Consider the following 22,225-nt stretch of genomic DNA (forward strand, 5'->3'; position numbering starts at 1 on the left):
TAAAATAATTTTTTAGTCTTAAGAGCGGCGGGGAATGGGTCCTAGCTCCTGGTGAAGCGCTTGCCTAGCTGGCTCGGGACCTGGTCTGATCCCCAGCACGGGGGTGGGGGTGGGGGTGGGGGTGGGGAGTTAAGAGAGGGGACGTTGCTTAGGGCAGCCCAGGCTCTCCTGGCTCCCTGGCCTCGGGTCCATGACCTTGGAGCCGCAGGGCCGCCCTTGCCCTCGGGGTCCACCTCCCTGCCCTCGGGTCTTTGCACAAGCTCTTCCCAGACTCCTCTTGTCCTCCATCTGCCCAGCTCCCATCTGCTCATCAGGCAAACCTCCTCACAGAGAGGCCCCAGGAGGCGTCCTGCTCAGTCCTGCTGGGGTCCCTACCGAAAGGACCGTGCAAGTCCAGCTTCCTTACCGCAGAAGTCTGTCACTTTCTTTTCTTTCTTTTTTTTTTTTTTGGCAGTACTGGGGATTGAGTCCAAGGTGCTTTTCCACTGAGCTACATCCCTAACCCTTTTTATTTTGAGACAGGGTCTTGCTAGTTGCTGAGGTTGGCCTCAAACTTGGGATCCTCCTGCCTCCTGAACCGCTGGGTTTACAGGTGGGCACCACCATGCCCAGCCAGCTCTGCCCCTTTTATGCTTACTGCAGAACTCTGGGCTACCTAACTTCTCTGTGCCTCAGTTTCCTCACCGCACTTGGCTCACTGAGTCGTAATGGTTACATGGCGACATAGAGAAGACGCCCAAGTCGCGGCTGGTACATAGCAAGGCCAGGGACGCTCTGGGTTCTTATCACACAGCGGGTGGTGGCAGGCTCAGGGCCTGGTACATATTAGGCTCTCAGCAAATTATTATCATCGCTTTCCGCTGTCCTGTGGATGGAACCCAGGCCTCATGCCTACAGGCAAGCGCCCTACAGCCCCCGCCCTGAGAGTCTCGCTAAGTGAATGAAACCGTAAATTTAAATTGAGAGGGCAGGGCCCGGGTTAGTAGTAATAATAACCAGCATTTTTGAGTAGGTACTGTGCATGGGGCAACCTTTTTGTGTGTGTTGAGGGGGGAGTACTGGTGATTGAACCCAGGGGAACTCAACCCCTGAGCCACATCCCCAGTCCTATTTTCTATTTATTTAGAGACAGGGTCTCACTGAGTTGCGTAGAGCCTCCCTTTTGCTGAGGCTGGCTTTGAACTCAATATCCTCCTGCCTCAGCCTCCCAAACTGCTGGAATTACAGACCTGCGCCACCGCACCCGGCACGTGCCGGCTCTTTACGTGGGGCATCCCATTCTGTAGCTTTGCTGAGCCTGTGGGGCAGTGTGTTACCCGCAGAGGAGGAAACTGAGGCTGTGGAGGTGAAGGGGCTGCTGGGGTCTCTGGCACTTGACCTTGCTAGCAACACCTGTCTAGGCAGCCTGCATTAGAGCTGAGTCACACATTGCCCCTTCAAAAGCCTCAGTCGTTTATACCACAGATGTTACAGAACGCTTGATGCCTGGCCAGTCTCAGACGCCCCTGGCTGTGCGCCAGTTGATGGGAGCTGGGCCTGGACCCAGGGCTCTGAAGAGGGAGAAATTCTGTAGGCATTTTGGAAAGGATGTTGTCACAGCAGAGCCCAGGGGCTCGGGATCCCTTGGAAAGGCGCAGGGTGTGGGCCTGTGCCTCCTGGTGTCTCCTCCCTCCCTTCCTTCCTTTTTCTTTTCTTTATTATTATTATTATTATTATTATTATTATTATTATTATTATTATTATTTTGTACTGGGGATTGAACTCAGGGCCACTTAACCCTGAGCCACATCCCCAGCCCTCTTTTGCATTTTATTTAGACACAGGGTCTCACTGAGTTGCTCAGGGCCTTGCTAAGTTGCTGAGGCTGGCTTTGAACTCAACAGGTGTGTGCCACCAGGTCTGGCTGTGCTTCTTGTTTCTGAGCTGGCCTGCCTGAGAGACCCTGATCCCTGATGGCCAGGAAGAGCCATGTCCCCGGGGAGGATGATGGAAGGGGCAGGAGTCCCCTCCTGGCTCTCAGCAGGAGGGAGAGGAGAGGAAGGAAGTCAGATCCCAAGCTCTGCCCCTCACTCCAAGGAAGGGCCGGGCAATGCCCCGGCTGAGTCGGGAATCAGCTTCCCCTTCTTTGGCACTTCTCCGATGTTTATTTAACTTGAAATAATGTCAAACTAACAGGAAAGTTGCAAGAATAATACAAAGAACTCGTAAATAGCCTTTACCTAGTTCACCATTTTATTTTGCGTTCTGCTATGTTTCTTTTCCCTCTAAATGTGGAAGATTTGGGCAAAGCGATGCCGAGGATATAGATGGAGCGACGTACACATATAATTGTTTTTTCCAAGACATCGAGAATGGACTGCAGGCATCGTGCTTTGTGTTCCTCTGTGCTGGGGTTGAACCCCAGACTTCACACATGAGCTGCACCCCAAACCCCTCCTGTGCTTTACCCCTTAACGCTTCAACATATATTTTCAAGCAACCAGGATGCCCTCTTACATGATCAGAATACCGATGTTGGATTCAAAAAACTTAACATTGATCTGATGCTTTAATCTACTCCTCATAAATTCTGCCAATCAGCAATTTTCCTTTTGCTGTTTTTTTTTTTTTTTTGTGGTAGCAGGGATTGAATCCAGGGGCACTCTACCACTGAGCTTCATCCCCAGCTCTTTCTATTTTATTTTGATACAGGGTCTTGCTAAGTCACTGGCCTTGAACTTGCGATCTTCCCGCCTCAGGCCTCCCAAGTAGCTGGGCTTTCAGGTGTGGTCACTGTCCCTGGTTTAGCAATGTATTATTATGGGATTCTTTCTCCCCGGTACAGGATCCAGTCTGCTAGTTGCACTGCATCTAATTATTATGCCTTTTTACTCCAGTCTGGAACAGGAACTCTGTCTTGTGTGACACTGAACTTTAGAATACAGACCAGTTCTTTTATACTCTCTTACTTGATTAGGGTGTGCCTGGCGTCTCCTCATGATCAGATGCAGCTAGGCACCCTCAGCTGGAATATCACAAAAGTGGCATTGTGTTCCTCCCAGGGCATTGCTGCCAGGGCCGCCTGTGTCTGTCTGCCGGGCAGGGTGATGTCAGTTTTGATCACCTGGTTAGAGTGGTCTGTTTTTCCCACTAAGTTACCATTTCCCTGCCAGCCAAGTACAGAGCAGTCTGCAGGGACTCCTTCAGGTCCTGTAGATATCCTGTTCCTGCTGATCCTTGCAGTGTTTATTTCCGAGCAGCAGGAATTGGTGCTCTGTCCCCTGGTCACTTTCTTTGTCCTTGTCATCCTTCCCCACTGTGGGGACTGAAATGGGCCTCTCTTAGCGGGATCCATCAGCCTCATGCTATTGAGAGGCCACTGATGTTAGCCAAAGATAGGGGTTGGACCTACTCTGCTCCTCAGGGGCCTTAGGGGGTGAGCCCAGGGTCTCTGGTCCCTGCACTGGTAGAGTGGACCCAGCAGCTGACCAGTATGGGCAGGTTCAGAGGAACAAAGAACTCCTTCTAGAACCTCACCTAAAAACTAAGAGGCCAACCAGGGGGTGCAGCTCGGTGGCAGACACTGGCCTACCCCCGGCTCTGGATTCCACCCCCAGCACTGCGAAAAATAAAACAAACAAGTTAAGAAAACAAAAACAAAACCCGCAAACCAAACTACAAACAAAAAGCTAAGAGGCTAACCAGACCCAGAAAGGCGGTAAGTGAGGGGTTCCACCCTCAAGTCCCAGCCACGACTGTGATCAGCTCCAACAAGACTGTTGTCCTCCTGTCCCTGGCTGTTCCCACCTGGGGCGCCGTCAGACACAGCGGCACACAGCGTTCTGCACCGAGACCGAGACCGGCGCCCTGGTCCCAACGCAGGCGATGTCATGGGAAGCGTGGCTCCGGAGGAGATCAGCGGCAGTCTCAGGCGGGAAGCAGACCAACAAGCACCTCGAGCTAGAGCCCCACCCCCACCCCGTGTCACACCAGCCACCAGCAGGAGAGGGGTGGACCGCCCCGGGTGTGGGATGCAGCTGGAGAAACATCAGATGCGCTGCAATTCCCGGGCCCGAGTTGCAGGGTCCCTCCTGGCGGCTGAGGCTCTGCAGCTCCGAGCTGGGAGCGCGGTTTATTCTTCTGAAGCGTGAAGGGCACTTGTCAGCTTTGAAAAATACATTGCCTGTTGAATTTCAAATAGCTTCACACGCTACCTAGCTGTGATCTAAAGGGTTCAGAACTCCAAGTGCCAAATAAGTGAACTGGGAGCGTCCAAGGATGGAGCTGTTCTCATTCAAACCAAATCTTATGGCTGGAGAGGACGGTCAGATTTTGCTCTGACTTTGTAGGGCAGCAGCCGGGTGCTGGCGTCCCCTGGCATTCTCCTGGGGCTGTGGCTGGCTGCTCCTACACCCTCAGGCAGTAGGACATGGGCACTGCATCCAAACCAGGGCCACCGACTCTGTGGTGAGAACTGTCTCTCTAGGTTAGGGTCATATTCGTGTTCTGAGCTGAGAGGACAAGCAGCCAGGCAGGAATCTGGGGAAAGAATGCTGGACACAGGACACTGCTCACATGGTGGCTAAGGGCGATGGGTGGGGGGCAGGACTACAAAGTGCACCATCTGGACACAGAGCAGACTTGGGTTCAAGTCCCACCCCTGCTTCTTACTTACCAGCTATTTCACTTGGCAAGCAATTTAGCCTCAATCTCTGCCTCTGCAGCGTGGGGGCTATAGTGACCTTGGGGATGATATGGAATGAGACGGCACACCCAATGCCTACGACAGGCACTTGTTTGTTTTTTTGTACTGAGGATTGAGCCCAGGGGTGCTCTACCACGGAGCCACATCCTCAGCCCTTTTTATTTATTTTTTTTGAAACAGGATCTTGTTAAGTTGCTCAGGCTGGCCTCCAACTTGAGATCCTCCTGCTTTGGCCTCCTGAGTTGCTGGAGCAACAGGCACATGTTAAGTGTTCCGAACACCTCTAGTAATAGCATATGTGCTAATAACAACAACAGTCTGGATGATGATTCTGATCCTTCAGGTTGCTGTCAGGCTTAACTAGGAAGTTGGAGCTGGGGCAGGGGTCCTATGGAGCAGGGGGCAGCTCTGTGCTGAGGTCCCTGGACACAGAGTGTTTGTCGAGCACCTGACTCTATCAGTGCCTATCCCTGTCAGTAGCTCCATCCTCCGCAGATTTCAACATTCTTACTATTATTTTTTGAGGTGCTAGGGACTGGACCCACGCTAGGCAAGCGCTCTACCACTGAGCTACATTCTCAGCCCTTTCTATTTTGAGACAGGGTCTTACCAAATATCCCAGGCTAATCCCAAATTTGCTATCCTCCTCCCTCAGCCTCCCAAGTAGCTGGGGTTACAGGCGTGCACCACCGTGCCCAGCTCAGCATCATCTTTTTTTTTTTTTTTTCTCTGTATTGGGGATTGAACCAACCCGGGGCACTTCACCACTGAGCCACATCTCCAGAACTTGTTATTTTTAAATTTTGAGTCCGGGTTTCTCTAAGTTGCTGAGGGCCTCCCTAAGTTGCTGAGGTTTTGGCCTCAAACTTGTGATCCTCCTGCCTCAGCCTCCTGAGTTGCTGGGATTACAGGTGTGCACCACTGTGCCCAGGAGGGATTATAATTTTTAACAACTATAGAATATTCCAATGAAAGGGTGGACCATACGTTGCTAGGGACACAAAATGGTGTATTAGAATAAGAATAGGCTTTGAAGATAGACACAGTCAATCATTTAGTCAGGTTATTTATTTATTTATTTTTGCTACTGGGGATTAACCCCAGGGCCTGGTGCATGCTACACCAACACTGAGCTGCATCCCCGGCTTCGGCCACATTTTCTGATCACCAACTTTGGGCCAGGTGGGCAGCTATGTGCTGGCCACACAGGTGAAGAAGATAAAAGTGGGCCTGGCTTTCTAGAGTCATGCCTGGAAGGCAGGTAATCAAGAACTAGACCCGAGTTTAAGTCCCTGGTTGTGTGATTTAAAACATCACCTATCTTTCTTGGGCCATACTTTCTTCACATATGGAAGGTCAATGCCAAGTGTTGTAAGCACAGTGTATAGCCAACAAACATCAGTTTTCTCTTCCAAGCTTTGCTAGTTTACTTAGTCAATTTTCTGTTGCTCTAATTAAATGCCCGAGTAGTCAAGTTATAAAGAATGAAGGTTTATTTAGCTCATGGATCTGGAGACTGGAAGGTCTGAGGTTGAGTTGCATCTGGTGATGGCCTTCTTGCTGGTGGGGACTCTGCAGAGTCCCAAGGTGGCAAAGGGCCTCATGTGGCAAGAGGGGTTTGCAAGAGACAGAACCGAACTGGCTTTGATGACAGACCCAGCTCAAGATGACTTATTAATCCATTAATTCATGAATGGATCAAATCATTCCCAAGGGCAGAGTTCTTATGACTAATCACCTCTTAAAGGTTCCACCTCATCCTACCTCCTAATTCCTGACAATGGGGATTAAATTTCACCGGGTTTGGGTGGGGACCTTCAAACCACAGCCACAGTTTTAAATAATTTTTTCATATTCTTTTGCCTTTATGGTCATTATAGCCCTGAATATCTCCCTAAATGTCATCGTTTTCTTCTTTTAGGGCACAGAGTGATTGATTCCTCATGGGGTGAGGTATTTGCTTCAGTTAAATAAGTTTCTCAAACCTGCTGCTCCTCAGTGATCACTGGTAACGGTGGTGGAAACAGCCACTGAACTGTTGGCCGGAGGTCTCAACAAACAAGCCACAAAACTCTGCAGGCCTCGGTCCCTCTTGAGCGTCTGTGCTGTTGGGCTGACTCACCCGGGGAACACCTGCCTGGGTGTCTTCGCCCTCGCTGTTCCTGGGTCCAGAGCACTATCTATTTATCTGGATATCATCCCCAGCTCCTTCAGGGCTTGACTGGAACATCATCGTCACTGTATCAGAGATGCCCTTCCTACTTGTCCCAAGGTCCCCTCCAGCTCCTGCTCCATTCTCCTTCACGGCTGCTCTGTTATGGGGTGCAACTTAAGAACAGACTGATCACCACTGAGAAGTCCAAACTGTAGAGTCTTTTTTAAGCCAGTCGCTGACTGTCTCACACAATGCCCCAAAAAATGGCTATTGGGAGAACAGCCCCGACCACAGGGTTGTAAGGGTTCTTATACCAAAAATCACATCAATCATAAGTGTCTGTTGCTATGATTCGAAATTACACATTAACATCATGAGATCATCAACAGAGGGGGAAGTGGGTCACCTAGGTACAAACTAAAGAATGATTACTAATAACCATACAATCACATTCACATGGTACATTGGTTAGGAGCAATAGAGATCAAAAGAGAGCCATTTTTCATTACATACAAATTATCATTTTATATTGTTAAACATGTCACACCAAATAACTGATGATGGGGACAGAGGCGGGGTGTTCCCATGGGAGAAGCTTATTTCCTGCATAACATGGAGTCTAAGAGCAAAATGGAGTCTCTCTGGCCTATAACATTCTTATGGAGCCAGATCTGTCAGCCCATCACATAACCTCCTGGCTCAGACATATTTGTTATTATACTTTTTCTCAAATATAACTCAATCTTTGTGAGAGCCAAGATGCTGTCTATGTTGGGCCTGGGACATTGCCTGGCACATAGTAGGCTCTCAATAAAATTTTGCAGCATCAGTGACTAGAGAATGGATAAGACCACTCAGAATACTTACCATATTTGCTGGTCTCTAGAGAAGGCAAAAAGCTCTTCTAATTAAGGGAGAGTAATAACATTTGGAAACTTTATACAGTGCCTTATTTGGGTGGTAGACCATCCAGGATCTTGGCTGGGGTGCCTGCGGGTGGGGACCGGGCTGGGGGAGGAAGTATTTCCTCTCTGCCAAGTTGCAGCAAGAGGCTAATGGCCTCCCTGGGAATCCAATCCAATTAAGAGCCTGGCTTCAAGTCAACTCGGGTTCCCTTCCTGGCTGGAGCAGCTTCCCAGTGACAAAATGAAACCTGTAACTTCCCTAAGATGAGACAGTCTCCCAGGGAGCAGGGCCAACGGGGGCCCAGGGTAGGGTTTCTGCTTCCAGGGGTATGGATCGGCCTGGCTCCCAGAAGCTTTTAATGCTGGGAGAGAAGGGGGAGGGGCGGGCACTTGGTACAGAAGTTGGATCGTGGCGCTGCCCAAGAGAAGAGTGGGCAGGAAGCGGTGGAAAGGAGTCCCAGGCAGAGTGAGGAGACTGTCCTGGTCTTCTTTCTGCTTCTGTCCTGCAGGCAAGGAAACCAGATGGGGTGGGAAGGACGAGCCAGCCTGACTCACACGGCTCCCTAGGGCTGAACTGAACACAGGTTGGGTTAACTGCCCTGGAAAGCCTTTCAGCTCTTTCCCCTTTTCCCTCCCCTTTCCTCTCTCTCTCTCTTTTGTGCTAGCAAAAAAAACAAAAAACAAAAAAAACAAACAAAAAAAACCACCCAGGGCCCTGTGCATGCTAGGCACGCTCCATCCCTCTATCACCTCTAAATAAAATATTAAAAGGGTTGGGGATGCGACTCAGTGGTTAAGCACCCCAGGGTTAAGCGCCCTGCACCTCTTTTCTTTTTCAAACCCATTTTTGGACAGGTGTAACACACACATGTGACTACAGTTACAGAGCCTAATAGTATATAGGTAAAGAGATGCACACCTCTGCCCAGGGACCTAGCTCCCCTCTCTGGGTAAGTACTGTTACCCATTTCATTTCCTCTCCAGAGAGAAATGGGTGTTTAACATAGTTATTCCAAGATGATCTATACATATGTAAGTGTGATCATTATCACATCAAATTTTAGATAAGCAAAAAAAAAAAAAAAAGACCAAATATAATGATTTTGAATTTCCCTGTCCAAGAATAGAATATGCCTTTACCTATTAAGATACCTTCAAAGATTTTGTGCGTGTGTGCTCACGCCTGTAATCCCAGCAGCTTGGGAGGCTGAGGCAGGAGATCGCCAGTTCAAAACCAACTTTAGCAACTTAGCGAGGCATTGAGTAACTCAGTGAGACCCTGTCTCTAAATAAAATATAAAAAGAGCTGGGGATATGGCTCAGTGGTTAAGTGTCCCTGGGTTCAATCCCCAGTATCAAAACCCAAAAATCTCCAAATTGTTATAAAGTTTTTTTTCCCCCCCAAATGGAACATACACGTATTAAGATATTTTCATATTTCTTAGATATTTCTATATTCTTGATTATTTTTAGTTAATGAGACCTTTTCTCCCGTTATAATCCTAACTGATGAGACCTTTGTTTTGACTGGTGGGGTTTCGCAGTACTGGAGAATCTGAGCTACATGTACCCCCAGAACTTTAGGTTTTTATTTTGCGGTAGGACCATGGTGGGTTACTAAGGCTGGCCCCCAACTTGAGTTCCTCCTACCTTGGCTTCCTGAGTCCCCAGGATCATAGTTGTGTGCCACCATGCTGGCTTCATAGGGTTTTGTCCGTGGAAAAGAACTGGTTTTAGAAAACAGTAACTTTGTATCTAGTCACTTCCACGTATCTTCTTATCGTTGGTACTAGATTTCCATTTTTTTTCCTCCTGCAGGGGTGGGGTCGGGGAGCTAAAGTGAAGCCGAGGGGCGACCTGTGCCTGTGGAGGGCCCCTCCGGACCGTGTGCCCTCCCCTCCCCTCCCTGCCTCAACAGGAACTTCTGGTGGACACATTAGTACCCCTCTTGATGGAAGAAGAAAACAAGGTGAAAGGATTTGCCTAAGCTAGTCAACGGCAGAGTTGGAATTTGAACTGGGGCATTTTATGCAAAAATCTTCTGACCTCAACATCCTGAGGCAAGAGAGCTGGAGTTGGGGAGGGGCCGTGCAGAAAGTGACGCTTTCTGAGTGACTGCACTAGTCCCCAAACTTTGTGTACTTCCTTTTTCTTTTGGTGCCAGGAATTAAACCCAAGGCCTCGCACGTGGGAGGCAACTACTCTATTCCTGAGTTCCATCCTGAATCTTTAAAAAATTTTATTTTGAGACAGGGTCCCACTAAGTTGCTCAAGCTGACCTGGAACTTAAGATCCTTTTCTGTCTCCCAAGTAGCTGGAATTATAGGTGTGTAGCATCGTGCTTGGTTTATGTACCGTCTTTTTTTTTTTTCTTTTTTTTTTTTTGGTATAAGGGATTGAACCCTGGGGTGCTTAACCACTGAGTCGCATCCCCAGCCCTTTTAATATTTTATTTAGAGTCAGGGTCTTGCTGAGTTGCTTAGGGCCTCCCTAAATTGCTGAGAGTGGCCTTGGACTTGAGATCCTCCTGATTCAGCCTCCTGAGCCATTGGGATTATGGGCGTGCTCCACCACGCCTGCCTGAACCATCTTTTTTAAAGCTTGTAAGAACTCTGAGGCCAGTATTACGAGCAAATAGCTGGCCAAGAGACGGGTGATGAGGACATAGAGATTTGGGTTTAATTATAGGTTCTGCCACTTACCAGCTGTGTGACCCTAGGCAAAACACTTAACTCCTCTGAACCTCGGTTTCCTCTACTCTACCCTTGTTATAAATGGCACCCAGATGGTCTTTCCCTCAATGAAATCTAAGCTGCAGGGGCTGCTGGCCAGGAAGAACATGTCCATCCTTAGAACCACTGGCATTGTACATCTGGAGCTGAGGAAAGCAGAACTGAAATGTGTCTCCAGTGCTTGTGTTTGTTCAGTGACTCTCATCTTCCAGGGGAGCCCAGATCTACAGGGAAGCTGGACAGGTTGATGCTTCTGCAAATATCACATTCAGGTTAAGCTTTAGCCAAACTTACGGGTAAGTCACAAATGACAGAATTTTATAGGACCTAATTCTGTCCTAAGGACACTGTTGGAATTGGAAGCCAAGCTGATGCCATCACTAAAGATCAACTGAGCCCCTATTATGTGATCAGGGTAGCAAGGGAAGCAACAATCTGAACCCTGGGAGATGGGAGGCTCAAAGGCAGGGCTTGAAATTTATTTATTTACGCCATCAATCAGTCTGATTAGATTGAGTTGCCATGATGTGCCAGGCACTGGGTTAAGCTTAGGAGAGCAGAAATAATAACTGATGTTTACTGAACACTTACTATACACCAGGCACTGTGTGTGTATGTACCTTACATTTTAAATTTGTTTAGTCTCTAATAGTCTTATGAGGTGGGTGTCATAGTTATCATCTTAGATGAGGAAATGGAGGTATAGAGAGGGTCACTAGCTCAAAATTTCACAAATGGGAAATGAAAAAGAATTGTAAACTCTTTTGTGTGTGCATGGTATTGGGAATCAACCATAGGGCCTGTGCATATTCACCAAGGGCTCTACCACTGAGCTACATCCCTGCCCTGGAAGTGAAATCTTTTGTCTAAGTAAATATATATATATATATATATATATATATATATATCACAAGGTTCTTGCCCTCCAAGGATATCACAGTACATCAAAAGAAGACATTGAAATGAACAGTAATAACAGCTAACATTTATTAAATACTTATTACTAAGTGCTTTATATGGGTTATCTCAGTTGATCCTCTCAATGACTCTAAAAGTTAGGTTGTGATATAGTCCCTGTTGTGATGAGGAACATGTGGGTCAAGTGCCTTGTCCCAGCTGGGAGTGGACTGTCTGCTAGGGAATTGCAACATCAGCGGTACCTCCCTGACCAGGTGACCCAGAATCCAGCCGGGTGCTACCGGGTGCAGAGGAAGGAGATCATTGCTCTCTGCGTGGTGCAAGAAGCTTCTCAGAGCAGCGGGTATTTGAGTTGGACCGTGAAGGACGTGGAGGGGCCTCACTTTCTCCACACCCACGTGGTACACAGTATAGTGAGGAGGGGTGTAGGCTCCATACGGTGTGGGTTAGAATCCCAGCTCCGCCTGTTCCCAGCTGAACCACTGTGGTAAGTTGTTCTCTGACCCTAAGTTTCCTTATTTGTAAAATGGGAACAATGGACACTCTGCTTGTGAAACACCATGATGAATAAACATAAGAGGATGAGAGAGCATCCAGCTAGGTGTCCGCCAGGCCTCGGGGGAGCTCAGGGACTGGGGCACAGATGGGTGTAGTACCAGCAACTGGTACCCATATGCAGTTCCTTGGGCCAGGCCTCATGGCAAGCTCTGGACACGGGTGGGTTGATCAATGATCCTATTAAATAGGTACTAATTTCAAACCAACTTTACAGATGAGAAACTGAAGCTCCAAAGATTAAATAAGTTGTCCCAAGGACTGGAACCCAGGCAGTCTGACCCAAGAGTCCATGGGCAGAGTACCTCACTTTTCTGCTGCAATTGCAGAAAGTAGGATTGGTACAGTCAGTGGGCAGGGCCATAGTCAGAGGAGAGAACAGGGAGGGGTGTCAGAACAGGAGGCTGATTGGAGGGGCCCTCTTGTCCTTTGGAAAACCTGGTCCCTTGTGAAGTGCTAATCATGGAGAAACACAACCTGTAATCCAGCTACCTGGGAGGCTGAGGCAGGAGGATTCCAAGTTCGAGGCCAGTCTGGGTAACTGAGTGAGACCCTGGCTCAAAAATAAATAAAAAAGGGCTGGGGATGTAGCTTAGCAGTAGACACTTGCCTGGCTCGTGAGAGGTCCTGGGCTCAATTGTCGTGACCACAAATAAGAACAAAACACCAACCACCCTGGCTTCCCAGGCCAAGGGAGCAGGACTGTCCAGGGGGACATGAAACCATAGCCTCAACTTGACACAGTCGTTCATTTCCTAGATTTGTATTGATGAGCTGTTCCGCGAGCCAGGAACATAGAACATAATCCAACAAAAGTCTCTGACCTAAAGGAGTTTACATTTGTGTGTGTGTGTGTGTGTGTGTGTGTGTGAGAGAGAGAGAGAAAGAGAGAGAGAGAGATGGATAAGAACAGACATGTAAGCAAAATATATATTAGACGATGTAAGTGTTAAGGAAAGAAGGAAAAGGGGAGGGAGGAGTAAGATAGAGCAGTTTGCAATGTCAGGTGGTATCTGGGAAGATCACTCCGAAAAAGGTGGTATTTGAGTGAAGGCCTGAAGGAGCCCAGGGAGAGCAAGTGCAAAGGCCCCAGGCAGCAGCATGCTTGGAGTGTTCAAGGAACAGCAAAACGGCAGGTGTGGCTGGCGTGGAGGGCAAAGGGGAGAGCAGTAGAGATGAGGTCAGAGGGACGTGTGGGGAGGAGAAAGCCTCTCCACCCATCTTCGAAATTTTTGTGTGTTATAAAAACAAACAGAGGCATAGGATGCAAACTAGGCTTGCATTTCAAATGCTAGAGGGAGATGTGAATGCCATGTTCTGGGAGCCTCCATGCATAAACATCCTTTCCACTCCTCCCCAGACCAGCTTCCCCGTTCATCTGAGACACATGGGGGTGGAAATTGGAAGCCAAGTTGTGAGCGTGATCAGTTTTCTAATAGGCTCTGAGTCTGAGTCTCTGCTCCTCCAGGTAGGCCTGGGTCATCTCCCCATCCCCAGGCTGAGAGGCCAGTGTGGGGCCTGCAGACAGGCAGGTGGCTAATCACTGACCCAAGTGGCATGTGACAAACCCTAAGGCACAGCTCAAGTTTTCCTTTGCCTCTGGACCAGCTGGGCCCTTCTTTGAGGTTCCAGTGGAATCCTTCCTTTTAGGTTTGGGTGGACTTTGAACGGATTCCTCCTTTGGTTCCTTTACAGGCAGAGCTGAAGGGAAAGGCTGGAAGGAACCTTTTTTTTTTTTGGCGGTACCGGGGATCGAACTCAGGGTCCTGTGCTTGCAAGGCAAGCACTCTACCAGCTGAGCTAACTCCCCAGCCCTGCAGGGAACCTTAATTCAGCTCAGGATTCCATGAAAAATTAACACTAAGTTCAGTTCAGAGTCCAGCAGTCACTTCGGTTTGTTTTTCAAGTCCAGATTTAAGGGGTGGCCCCCTGGCATTTATTACTTTTTGACAAACAAGTTGATCACAGAGAGAGTTGAATATGATGCCACCCTAGCCCACAGGGAAGAACAGGGACAGCACAAGGACCAGTGCAGGTAACAGCCAGCTCTGACAGCACAGGACACATGGGAAGATGAGTCCCAGTGAGTAACTCACCCTACCATCTACTGGATGATGAAAACAAACATAGGGATTTTAATGACATTTCTGTATCAAGATGTGAATGTAAATAGTTGAATTCTAGAGGTATTTTTCCAATTACCTGGATATATTATCCCTTTAACAAAGTCCTTTAAGAATATCTGAACGACTCTCTTTGGACTGGCAGAGGGGAAAGTTGAAGGTTTCACTGTATTTTCATGCATATATTCAATTTGCTCAAACACTCTAATATGTGCGGTGCCCTCAGAATGTGGAGAGCCCCCACCCCGTGTTTGGCCCTTCTGGAACTCACTGATCAACCTCACCTGGGATGTCGGGTAGAAGAGTTGTGAGTCAAGCTTTACGGAAAGTCAGAAGAGGCCACAAGTTTCCAGAGGAGATGACATTTGCCCCAGGGGTTAATAGCAGCAAACCAAGGCCAAGTGCCTATCACGTGCCTGTTTCAAAGAATTCTGGCCCTTGCCCTCAAGGCCTTAAGAACCAGTGCAGTTTTTCCAGTTTGAAGACCCCCCTCTTCAGAATTGTTGTAGTACTTATAAAAATGTGACTTTCTCTCTTCTCCAGAGAATCTGAGAATCAGATAAAGCAGGGCTGAGTGTAGTACCCAGGTGATTCTGATGTACACTCAAGTTTGCCAGGTGAATGTGGGAAAGACATCGGGCTGGCTGCGGGTGAAGGGGAGTCCTGGCAGCCTTCAGGACTGAGGCCGCAGTTCGACTGTAAGCTCTAGGAGGAGAGGGGTCCTGTTCCATTGTCTGTCGCCCCCTCAGAGCCTGGAACACACTAGGGCTTCATGACACCTGTGACTACGCTGATTTCCAATACGGCGATCGGAGAGTCAAAAAGGAAAAAAGAAGTCAGAAGAAGAAAAAGGTATTTCTAAGGAGAGAAAAACTCGGAAAAGTTTTCGTGGAAAAGGCAGCTCCACCTAACACTGGGAGTTGGGGAGGTGGCCGCTCCGGGAAAGGGCGATGAGTAGTGGAGTGCAGCGGGGGAGAGGCCGGCAGGCGCCTCCTCGCTTCCCCAGGCTGGCCGAGGCATGAGGTCACCTGGAACCGCACCAGCAGCAGCTGCCCAGGACGCGCTGGCGCTGCGGAGGGAGGTGGTGTCAGGCTCCGGGCTCGGGGGGAATTTCCCTCCCGCCCCTCAGGAGGCGCGGCTTGAAGGCCCGCCCACCACCCGCCCCAGCCGCGCTTAGTACCGCCTCACCAAGGCCACACCCCGGGCCTAGGCCACGCCCCTTAGCAACCTCCGGGCGCCCGAGTGGTCGCTTCGTCTCAGCTCGGATGAGGCCACGCCCCGCGAGCTCCGGCCACCCCATTTCCCCTGGAGAGTCCCGCGGCGCCGGGCCTTGGCTCCGCCCCAGCCCGAGGCCCCGCCCCCGGCGCCCCGCCCCGCTGTTTGAAGCTGCTAGGGCAGCGGCCGCCTCAGAGTCGCGCGCGGGGCGTGGGGCGGTGCTGAGGAGCTGAGGCCACGGCCAGCTCGACGCCGGGACTGTCCTGCGAGCGCAGCGCGGCGGAGCCGGCAGCTAGAGTACCCGGAGCAGGAGCAGCAGCCGCGCCGCCGTTCGCGGAGCCCAACCGAGCCGGCCATGGCGTTGTCGATGCCGCTGAACGGGCTGAAGGAGGAGGACAAAGAGCCCCTCATCGAGCTCTTCGTGAAGGTGAGCGCTCCCCGCCGTCCCGCCCCCGGCCGAGGCCGCGCCGCGCGCCCCGCGCCCTCGCCCATTGTCTCGGCCGCCGCGCCTTCCCGCCTCCGAGGGCCGTCGGGGCGCCGGCGCCGGGGCCGAGCGGAGCGGAGCGGCCCCGCGGCCGCGCGGGCCTCGGGGCGGGCGTGCGCCCGGCCGCCGCCCACCCGGCCTCGCCCCGCGCGCCCCGCGCCGCGCGCCCGCCTGCAGCCCCCTGGGCGGTGGAACTTCCCGGCGCTAGTCTGGGAAGAGCCCTTGCGCGCAGCTGGTAGGAAACTGAAACTTCAGCCTGCGGTGCGATCTTAAAAAAACCGTGCGGGACCCGAGAAGACCGAGGGTCCCAGCGTGGCTTTCCTGCCCGGCTGTTTTACACCAGCTGTTTTTCTCGTTTCTGCGGCGCCGAGGGTTCCGTATGATGCAACGTGTTGGCTGCGCCCCTCGGGGTGGCCGCCTGGGAGAGTGTTGTGCCCTTTTGTGTTGGAAGAAAAATTGAGGAAAGAGCCCACAACTTCCCTGGGGGGCTTCAAAGGCTTGATCCCCCCAGCTCCGTCTTGCCTCTCCAGCTTTTATACCCTGGAAATACCATTTTTACTGACAAATACTATCCGTGCCTCTTTTCTTCCTTTGTTAGTGTTTTTCAGTTTAGCCAAGGGGAGAGTAGAAGTTACACACATCTGTATCCAGCTGCTTTTTCGAAAAGTCCTTTAAAATCTTTGAGATCCCTCAGCCACTTAAGAAGCCAGCCTCGCTTAGAGCTAGGCAACTTGCTAGAAAGTTAGCAGGAATCTGGAACTATTCCGTTCCTTTTTTTCCTGAGTTGTTTTAAAGAAAGGAAGACAGTGAAGTGTGGCTTAAGAGATGGAGAGAAGAAATGTTCTAATAGTGTGCAAAGCAACGTTTGCTTTAGGATTTTCTTTCAATTATTGGTCTTAGAAATGTTTTGGGCCCTGGAACTGAAAGAGCATCTGGGCATAGAACTCCCAGAATATCAGTCTCTGTTGCTTTGAGTGGCAGACAGTACTTTGAGGTGCAGAGAATGTAGGAAGAAGGCCGAAGTAAAGGAAGAGAAGGGAGTGGAAAGCAGCCCTGAGAAGGGAAAAGGGAAGGTCAGAGGTCGATTCAATTTTTTTTTTTCAACACTGGAATATTTTTCAATTTTTTTTTTAGCAGAGCTAGGAATAGGAAGGAATTTTGATAAACTCAAAGAGTGTATCTGTTTATAATGGTGAAAACCACGATACTTGGTGAAACTTTAGAAGCATTGTTAAATTTAGAATTGTATAAGGATACTATCAGTTGTAGCTTGTGTTCAGTATTGTACTAGTGATCCTAGCCAATACAATAAGCCAAGAAAAATTAAGTATAGGAGTTAGGGGATGGAGGTGTAACTCAGTGGTAGAACACTCGCGTAGCATGCTAGAGCAATGCGGAAAGCAAAACAACCAAAAAATTAGGAAGAGACCAATGGTTAATACTCTGCTTACTGCTGATTTAATCCTTCAGTTAGAAGGAGATGGGTGTGGTATACTGTTTCCCAAACTTAGATCACTTGCATGCCCCCTCCCGGTTTTCCATATTTATTTTGTGAACCACCTGAAGTCATCCTGCTAATTTATCATAAGTCTGTCTCACTGGGTTTGGAGGCAGAGAACCAGGATTCAAGATGTAGTTCTGTGCTCCTTGGCTAGATTACCTTGGGCAATTTGTTTTCCCTCACCAAACTTATTTCTGTTTGTAAAATGAGAAGTGAAATGTTTTTTGCTGGCCTGTGATAGGCCAACTTTGCACTGATACAGACCTGGTTAGTTGTTTGGAAGGAAGAAAGGAAAAAAAAAAGATAAGTAACATGGTTAAGTTACTCTCAATTTCTTTCTTTTTTTTTTTTTTTTTTTTTTTTTTTTTTTTTTGCGGTGCTGGGGATTGAACCCAGGGACTTGTGCTTGCAACTCTACTGACTGAGCTATCCCCCCAGCCTTACTCTCAATTTCTTAAGACCTATGAGTGGGAAATGCAAATGAGGGAAAATACCCTAATAAATATAGTTGTTTTTGAAAGCAACAAGACAGAGCCTGTGATTGTCCAGAGTGGTGTATTAAATAAACAGTGTTGGTTATTCTGCCAAGAAGAATCCAGTTAGTAATAGAAAAAAAGCACACAAAATTACATGCCTGAGGCACGAGACTATTTGACTCTGTATTTCTGCCTAAAGCATGTAGTATGTGAAATAATTAGAAATCTGATGGTGAGTGGTGTTATGGAGAATTGAGTCTACCTGTCTAGAGCTCAGCTTTATGTGTAAGAAAAATAGCCTAGGTCCTTAAATGGTGTGAGTGGACTCAGCTACCTTTCCTTCTTCATGAATATTATTTTTGGAGTTGTTTGCCCGTGAGCCCAGTAACTTTCTATCATAGAATAGCATTCTATATATATATATATATATATATATATATATATATATATATATATCTTAACACCTAAAGGGTAGGAACCCTCCCAATAGTTTAACTTAAAGAAAAATTGCTTTTTACCTATTTATTTTTGAAGCAGAGATCTCTTTGAGGCCCAAGCTGACCTTCACTCCGGGGCTTACACAATCCTTAGCCTTCTGAGCTTCTGGGACTACAGGCATGCAGCTCAACCCTCCCCATAGCAAGAGGGGCTTACCCATGGCAGTCATCCTCAATAGTGCAGATGTGCTCTCTGCCATTTCAATTGGGAACCACTGTCCAATAAGGTAAAGTTCAGACCCTTTAGAAGGGCATAAAGCTCTTTATAATCTGACTACTCTGGGTTTCTAATCCAGTTTGTCCACTTACTAATCTTGTGTCCCAAGACACATTACTTCAGTGTCTCTGTGCCATATCCCAACAGTTGGGATATTAATAGACCAACCTCAGGGAACAAATTAATACATGTAGTATGCAGTAATCTTAGAACAGTGTCTAGTGCACAGTAAGCAAGTACCAGCTTACCATTTTGTATGTTAATATTGCAGCAGATCTCCCCTACATGAATCTTCTTGAGTGTAGGGTCTGTGTATTGTTGAGAGTGGCTAGGACTGAAGAGAGTACCAAATGTTTGAAAGATTGCTCTCTCCTTTCAGAGTATTTCATTGTCAATGTATATGTTTATCAGTCTTTGGAACTGGAAACCATTTACTTAGATCCTGGTGTTCTGAGTCACAAACCGTGGAATTTATACTTCATGTACCATTATAAATTGAGACAGTCACTGTCTACAGTAGTCAGTAAGCTCCTGGGTTTGGGGTGGTGGTTGTAAGCGTCAATCTGGTATAGGGTGGCATAACATGTGAGAATAACTTCTTTTAAGGTATTTGGAAGGGATTTCTAATGTGCCTGGACCCAAGAGCCAAGACCGCTTTGCTTGAACCTGACTTCTTGTAATATGTCTGACAAGTTTCTTAAGCTCTCAGTGCTTAAAATTCCTTACTATTTTTTGGGGGGGCGGGGGGCGGAGTTGGGGACAGTGCAGGGATTGAACCCCGGGTGCTTAACCTTTGAGCCACAGCCCCAGCTGTTTTTAAAATTTGTTTATTTTTTATTTTGAGACGGAGTCTCACTAGGTTGCTGAGGCTGGCTTTAAATTTGCAATCCTCCTGCTTTAGCCTCCTGTCTCTGGATTACAGGCATGTGCCATCATGCCCGTCTACCTTAATTTTAATATTAGGATAATAGTAATCATATCAATTTTATAGGGTTGCTGAAGGATTAAATGGTAGTCTGTGTGGATTAATTAAAGTATTCTAAACTGATGTAATAAGTAATACTTTTTCTTTTCCCCAAACAATGGTTGAAATCAAGTGGTAGTTTCTTTTATTCTCAAGTAGCAGTCTGGGAGGGTATTCTAGATGTTGGAGTGGCTTTATTACTCTGAATCACTTAGGAACCAAGTCCTTGTCCCCCCCAGATTGTCCTCTTCTGACTTGTCAAAACTGGTGACTAAAGCCCTAGTTACTGCCAGTGGGAGGTGGAGAATATGGAGGAGGCACATCTTAAGTGACCCAGCCAGAAGTTCTGTTATTTCCTGTCACATACTGGAGGGAACTTAAATCACATGGCTTCCTCTAATTGCAAAGGAGGCTGGGAAGTGTGATGTGGCTGTGTACCACCTTAGGTAAAGCTTTAAGAAGAGTGCTGGACACATAGTAAACACCTGTTTTTGTCATTAGTAATGGTATATTATTAAATGTAGATTTCATTAATAGATTCAGGGGATGCTGTGTTTGAAATTACATAAAAAATGTGATGGGATTCCTAACCCAAGGCTTAAAAATCACCATTCTAAAAGAAGTACAGAAGTACAGTTAATGGTGGAGTTCTGAGTATTAGAAACAGTTCTCATAAGCAAGGTATGAAACTAGATGTTGTGCAGGTCACTTCCAGTTCTGATTAGCTGTGATTTAACAAATTGATTAGCATGAGCCGATTGCCTATACTTTGGGAGATTTAAGAAATTATATTTAGGTTTATAAATTTTATTGGAAGGAAAGTAATACAAAAGGTCACATACTTAAGGAGTGGTTCACATTAACTTGGACTAAGAGAAATGGGGAAATATGGAAGTAGGTTTGAACTTGGCCTTGAAAAAGTAGGTAAGTAATTGGATTGGATATAGCCAAGAATGAGAATGTTAATTTTGACATCATTTACATCCTTATACAGGAAATGGTTGATAGGTTGATACCTTGAAAGAAGGAACCAGGAATGATTTAAATCTATATTGCCAAGGAGATGAGTTACTTAAAAGTTGGATGAGAACTTTAAAACTAACCTAGGGGGCTGCTGGGGAGATAGCTCAGCTGGTAGAGTGCTCGCCTCGCAAGCGCTGAGTTCGATCCCCAGTACCGCAAAAATAAATAAATAAATAAATAAAAATAAAAATAAAAATAAAAGTAACCTAGGTTTTTGTTAAGACATACTGTTTTCCCTGTACTTCCCCATTTTCTGGATTGCTGTCTATTCAACTTGCTGTTGGCATTTGGGAAGGTGTAAATGGGTCCTGTAGATGGCAACTCTCCGCTGCTCCCAGTGTGAACTGGAAGCTCTTTGTATTTTCTTTCAGGGCAGACTTCAGCCCCTCTCCTGCCCTTTTTTTCAAACGGAACAAAAGGAATAAATTTTCTATAGGATACGATGCTGAGGATTTGTTCTAATAATTGAACAAAAACTAACTCAACATCAAGAGACTGTTACCTTGTGTCTCATTGGTTCGCCATTCTTCTGTGGTTTCTAGAGGGGAAAATTCGGTAAGTAGAAATGAATGTAAAATGTGAAGTTAATGGAAACTCTGTTCTTGTTACTTTTTGCTTCAGCAATTCCTGAAGACCTAATAATGCCACTTTCGACAAAGACCAAGGCAGTGGTTTTGGTTCAATATAAAATTCTGAGAGAAAGGGCTCTGTTGGGGAAGTGACAAGAGGCTTTTGAACCAAGGGGACTGAAACCCAAGGCTATAAGAATAGTGACCTGCTATCACTAAAAGTCAATTTGGTTTGGAAAGATGTTTACTGATGTGCCTAGAAGAAGCCAGTTAAAGGATGGGGAGAAGACTTTCCCAACCCCTGTTTCACTAGAAGAGTGGAGCCTCAGTTCTCTGAATAGGGAATTATTATATAAAAAGGAAATGTGCTAGGCTGGATGAGAAGGGTGATTAAAGCTTTAGTTAAGTTTTGATGGAGTAGGAGCTTAAGTGAGGATACATTTGCTCATTTTGAAGGGTTTTATAGAGAATGGAAAGGGAGTTTCTGAAGGAAAATAACATTTTGGACATGATTACAAGCCAACCAAATATGAGTTAACAGATATCTAAATTTAATTTAGGGCATTAGTTTGTGAATTTCCTTAGAACTTTTAATCCTGTTATCTTTTTTGAGACTTGGCTTTTATTCCTTAGTCATCAGTACTAAGTACTGGAAGCCAGGCAAGGTTTAGCATGCCTGTAATCCCAGTGATTATGGAGGCTGAGGCAGGAGGATTGCAGTTTGAGGCCAGCCTCAGCAATTTAGCAAGACCCTAAGTAACTTAGTGTCTCACCATGTCTCTAAATAAAAAATAGAAAGGCTGGGGATGTGACTCAGAGGTTAAGTGCCCCTGGGTTTAATCCACCGTACCCGCCCCCCCACTCCATACTAAGTATTGGTTTAAGGAATATCAATTAGTCTTATTTGGTTTCTGTTTTTTCCTTATTTAAAATATAAAATCAGGAGACTATTAATCTAATTATAAACTCGCAAAAGTGACAGCTTAAATGTGGATAAATAAGATCGCATTAGAAAATGATGTCAAAGATAGAGTAGGAGTATCTTAAATTTGAACGTTGATGTTTGAAGAAGTAGCAGTAATAGAACAAGGGCTAGGTACTGATCTCAGAGTTCATTGTGCATGTAGTTTGTACTTCTAAGCTTCCTTTCATAGGATTTTTATACTTTTCTTGAAGCTGAAATACAGTGTATAACTGTAAGCTGGGA

General features: G+C 47.2%; 1 protein-coding gene and 1 long non-coding RNA gene across 2 annotated transcripts in view; one reads left to right on the plus strand and one right to left on the minus strand.

Moving 5' to 3' along the window:
* The first annotated feature begins 15,456 nt into the window (after positions 1-15,456).
* The window catches only part of CLIC4 (chloride intracellular channel 4), a 64,471-nt gene continuing 57,702 nt past the window's right edge, over positions 15,457-22,225 (plus strand). The window contains exon 1 of the mRNA XM_079130680.1: positions 15,457-15,714. Coding sequence (XP_078986806.1) covers positions 15,643-15,714 — 72 coding nt within the window. The 5' untranslated portion in view covers positions 15,457-15,642. The remainder of the gene's footprint in view (positions 15,715-22,225) is intronic.
* Positions 16,004-20,685, minus strand: LOC306655958. Its single transcript, XR_013762367.1, has 3 exons — positions 20,656-20,685; positions 17,717-20,529; positions 16,004-17,598 (listed from the first exon to the last, which is right to left on the minus strand). It is a non-coding gene; the product is annotated as an uncharacterized lncRNA (long non-coding RNA).

The sequence above is a fragment of the Sciurus vulgaris genome, assembly GCF_902686455.1.
Source record: "Sciurus vulgaris genome assembly, chromosome: 1".
Lineage (NCBI taxonomy): Eukaryota > Metazoa > Chordata > Mammalia > Rodentia > Sciuridae > Sciurus > Sciurus vulgaris.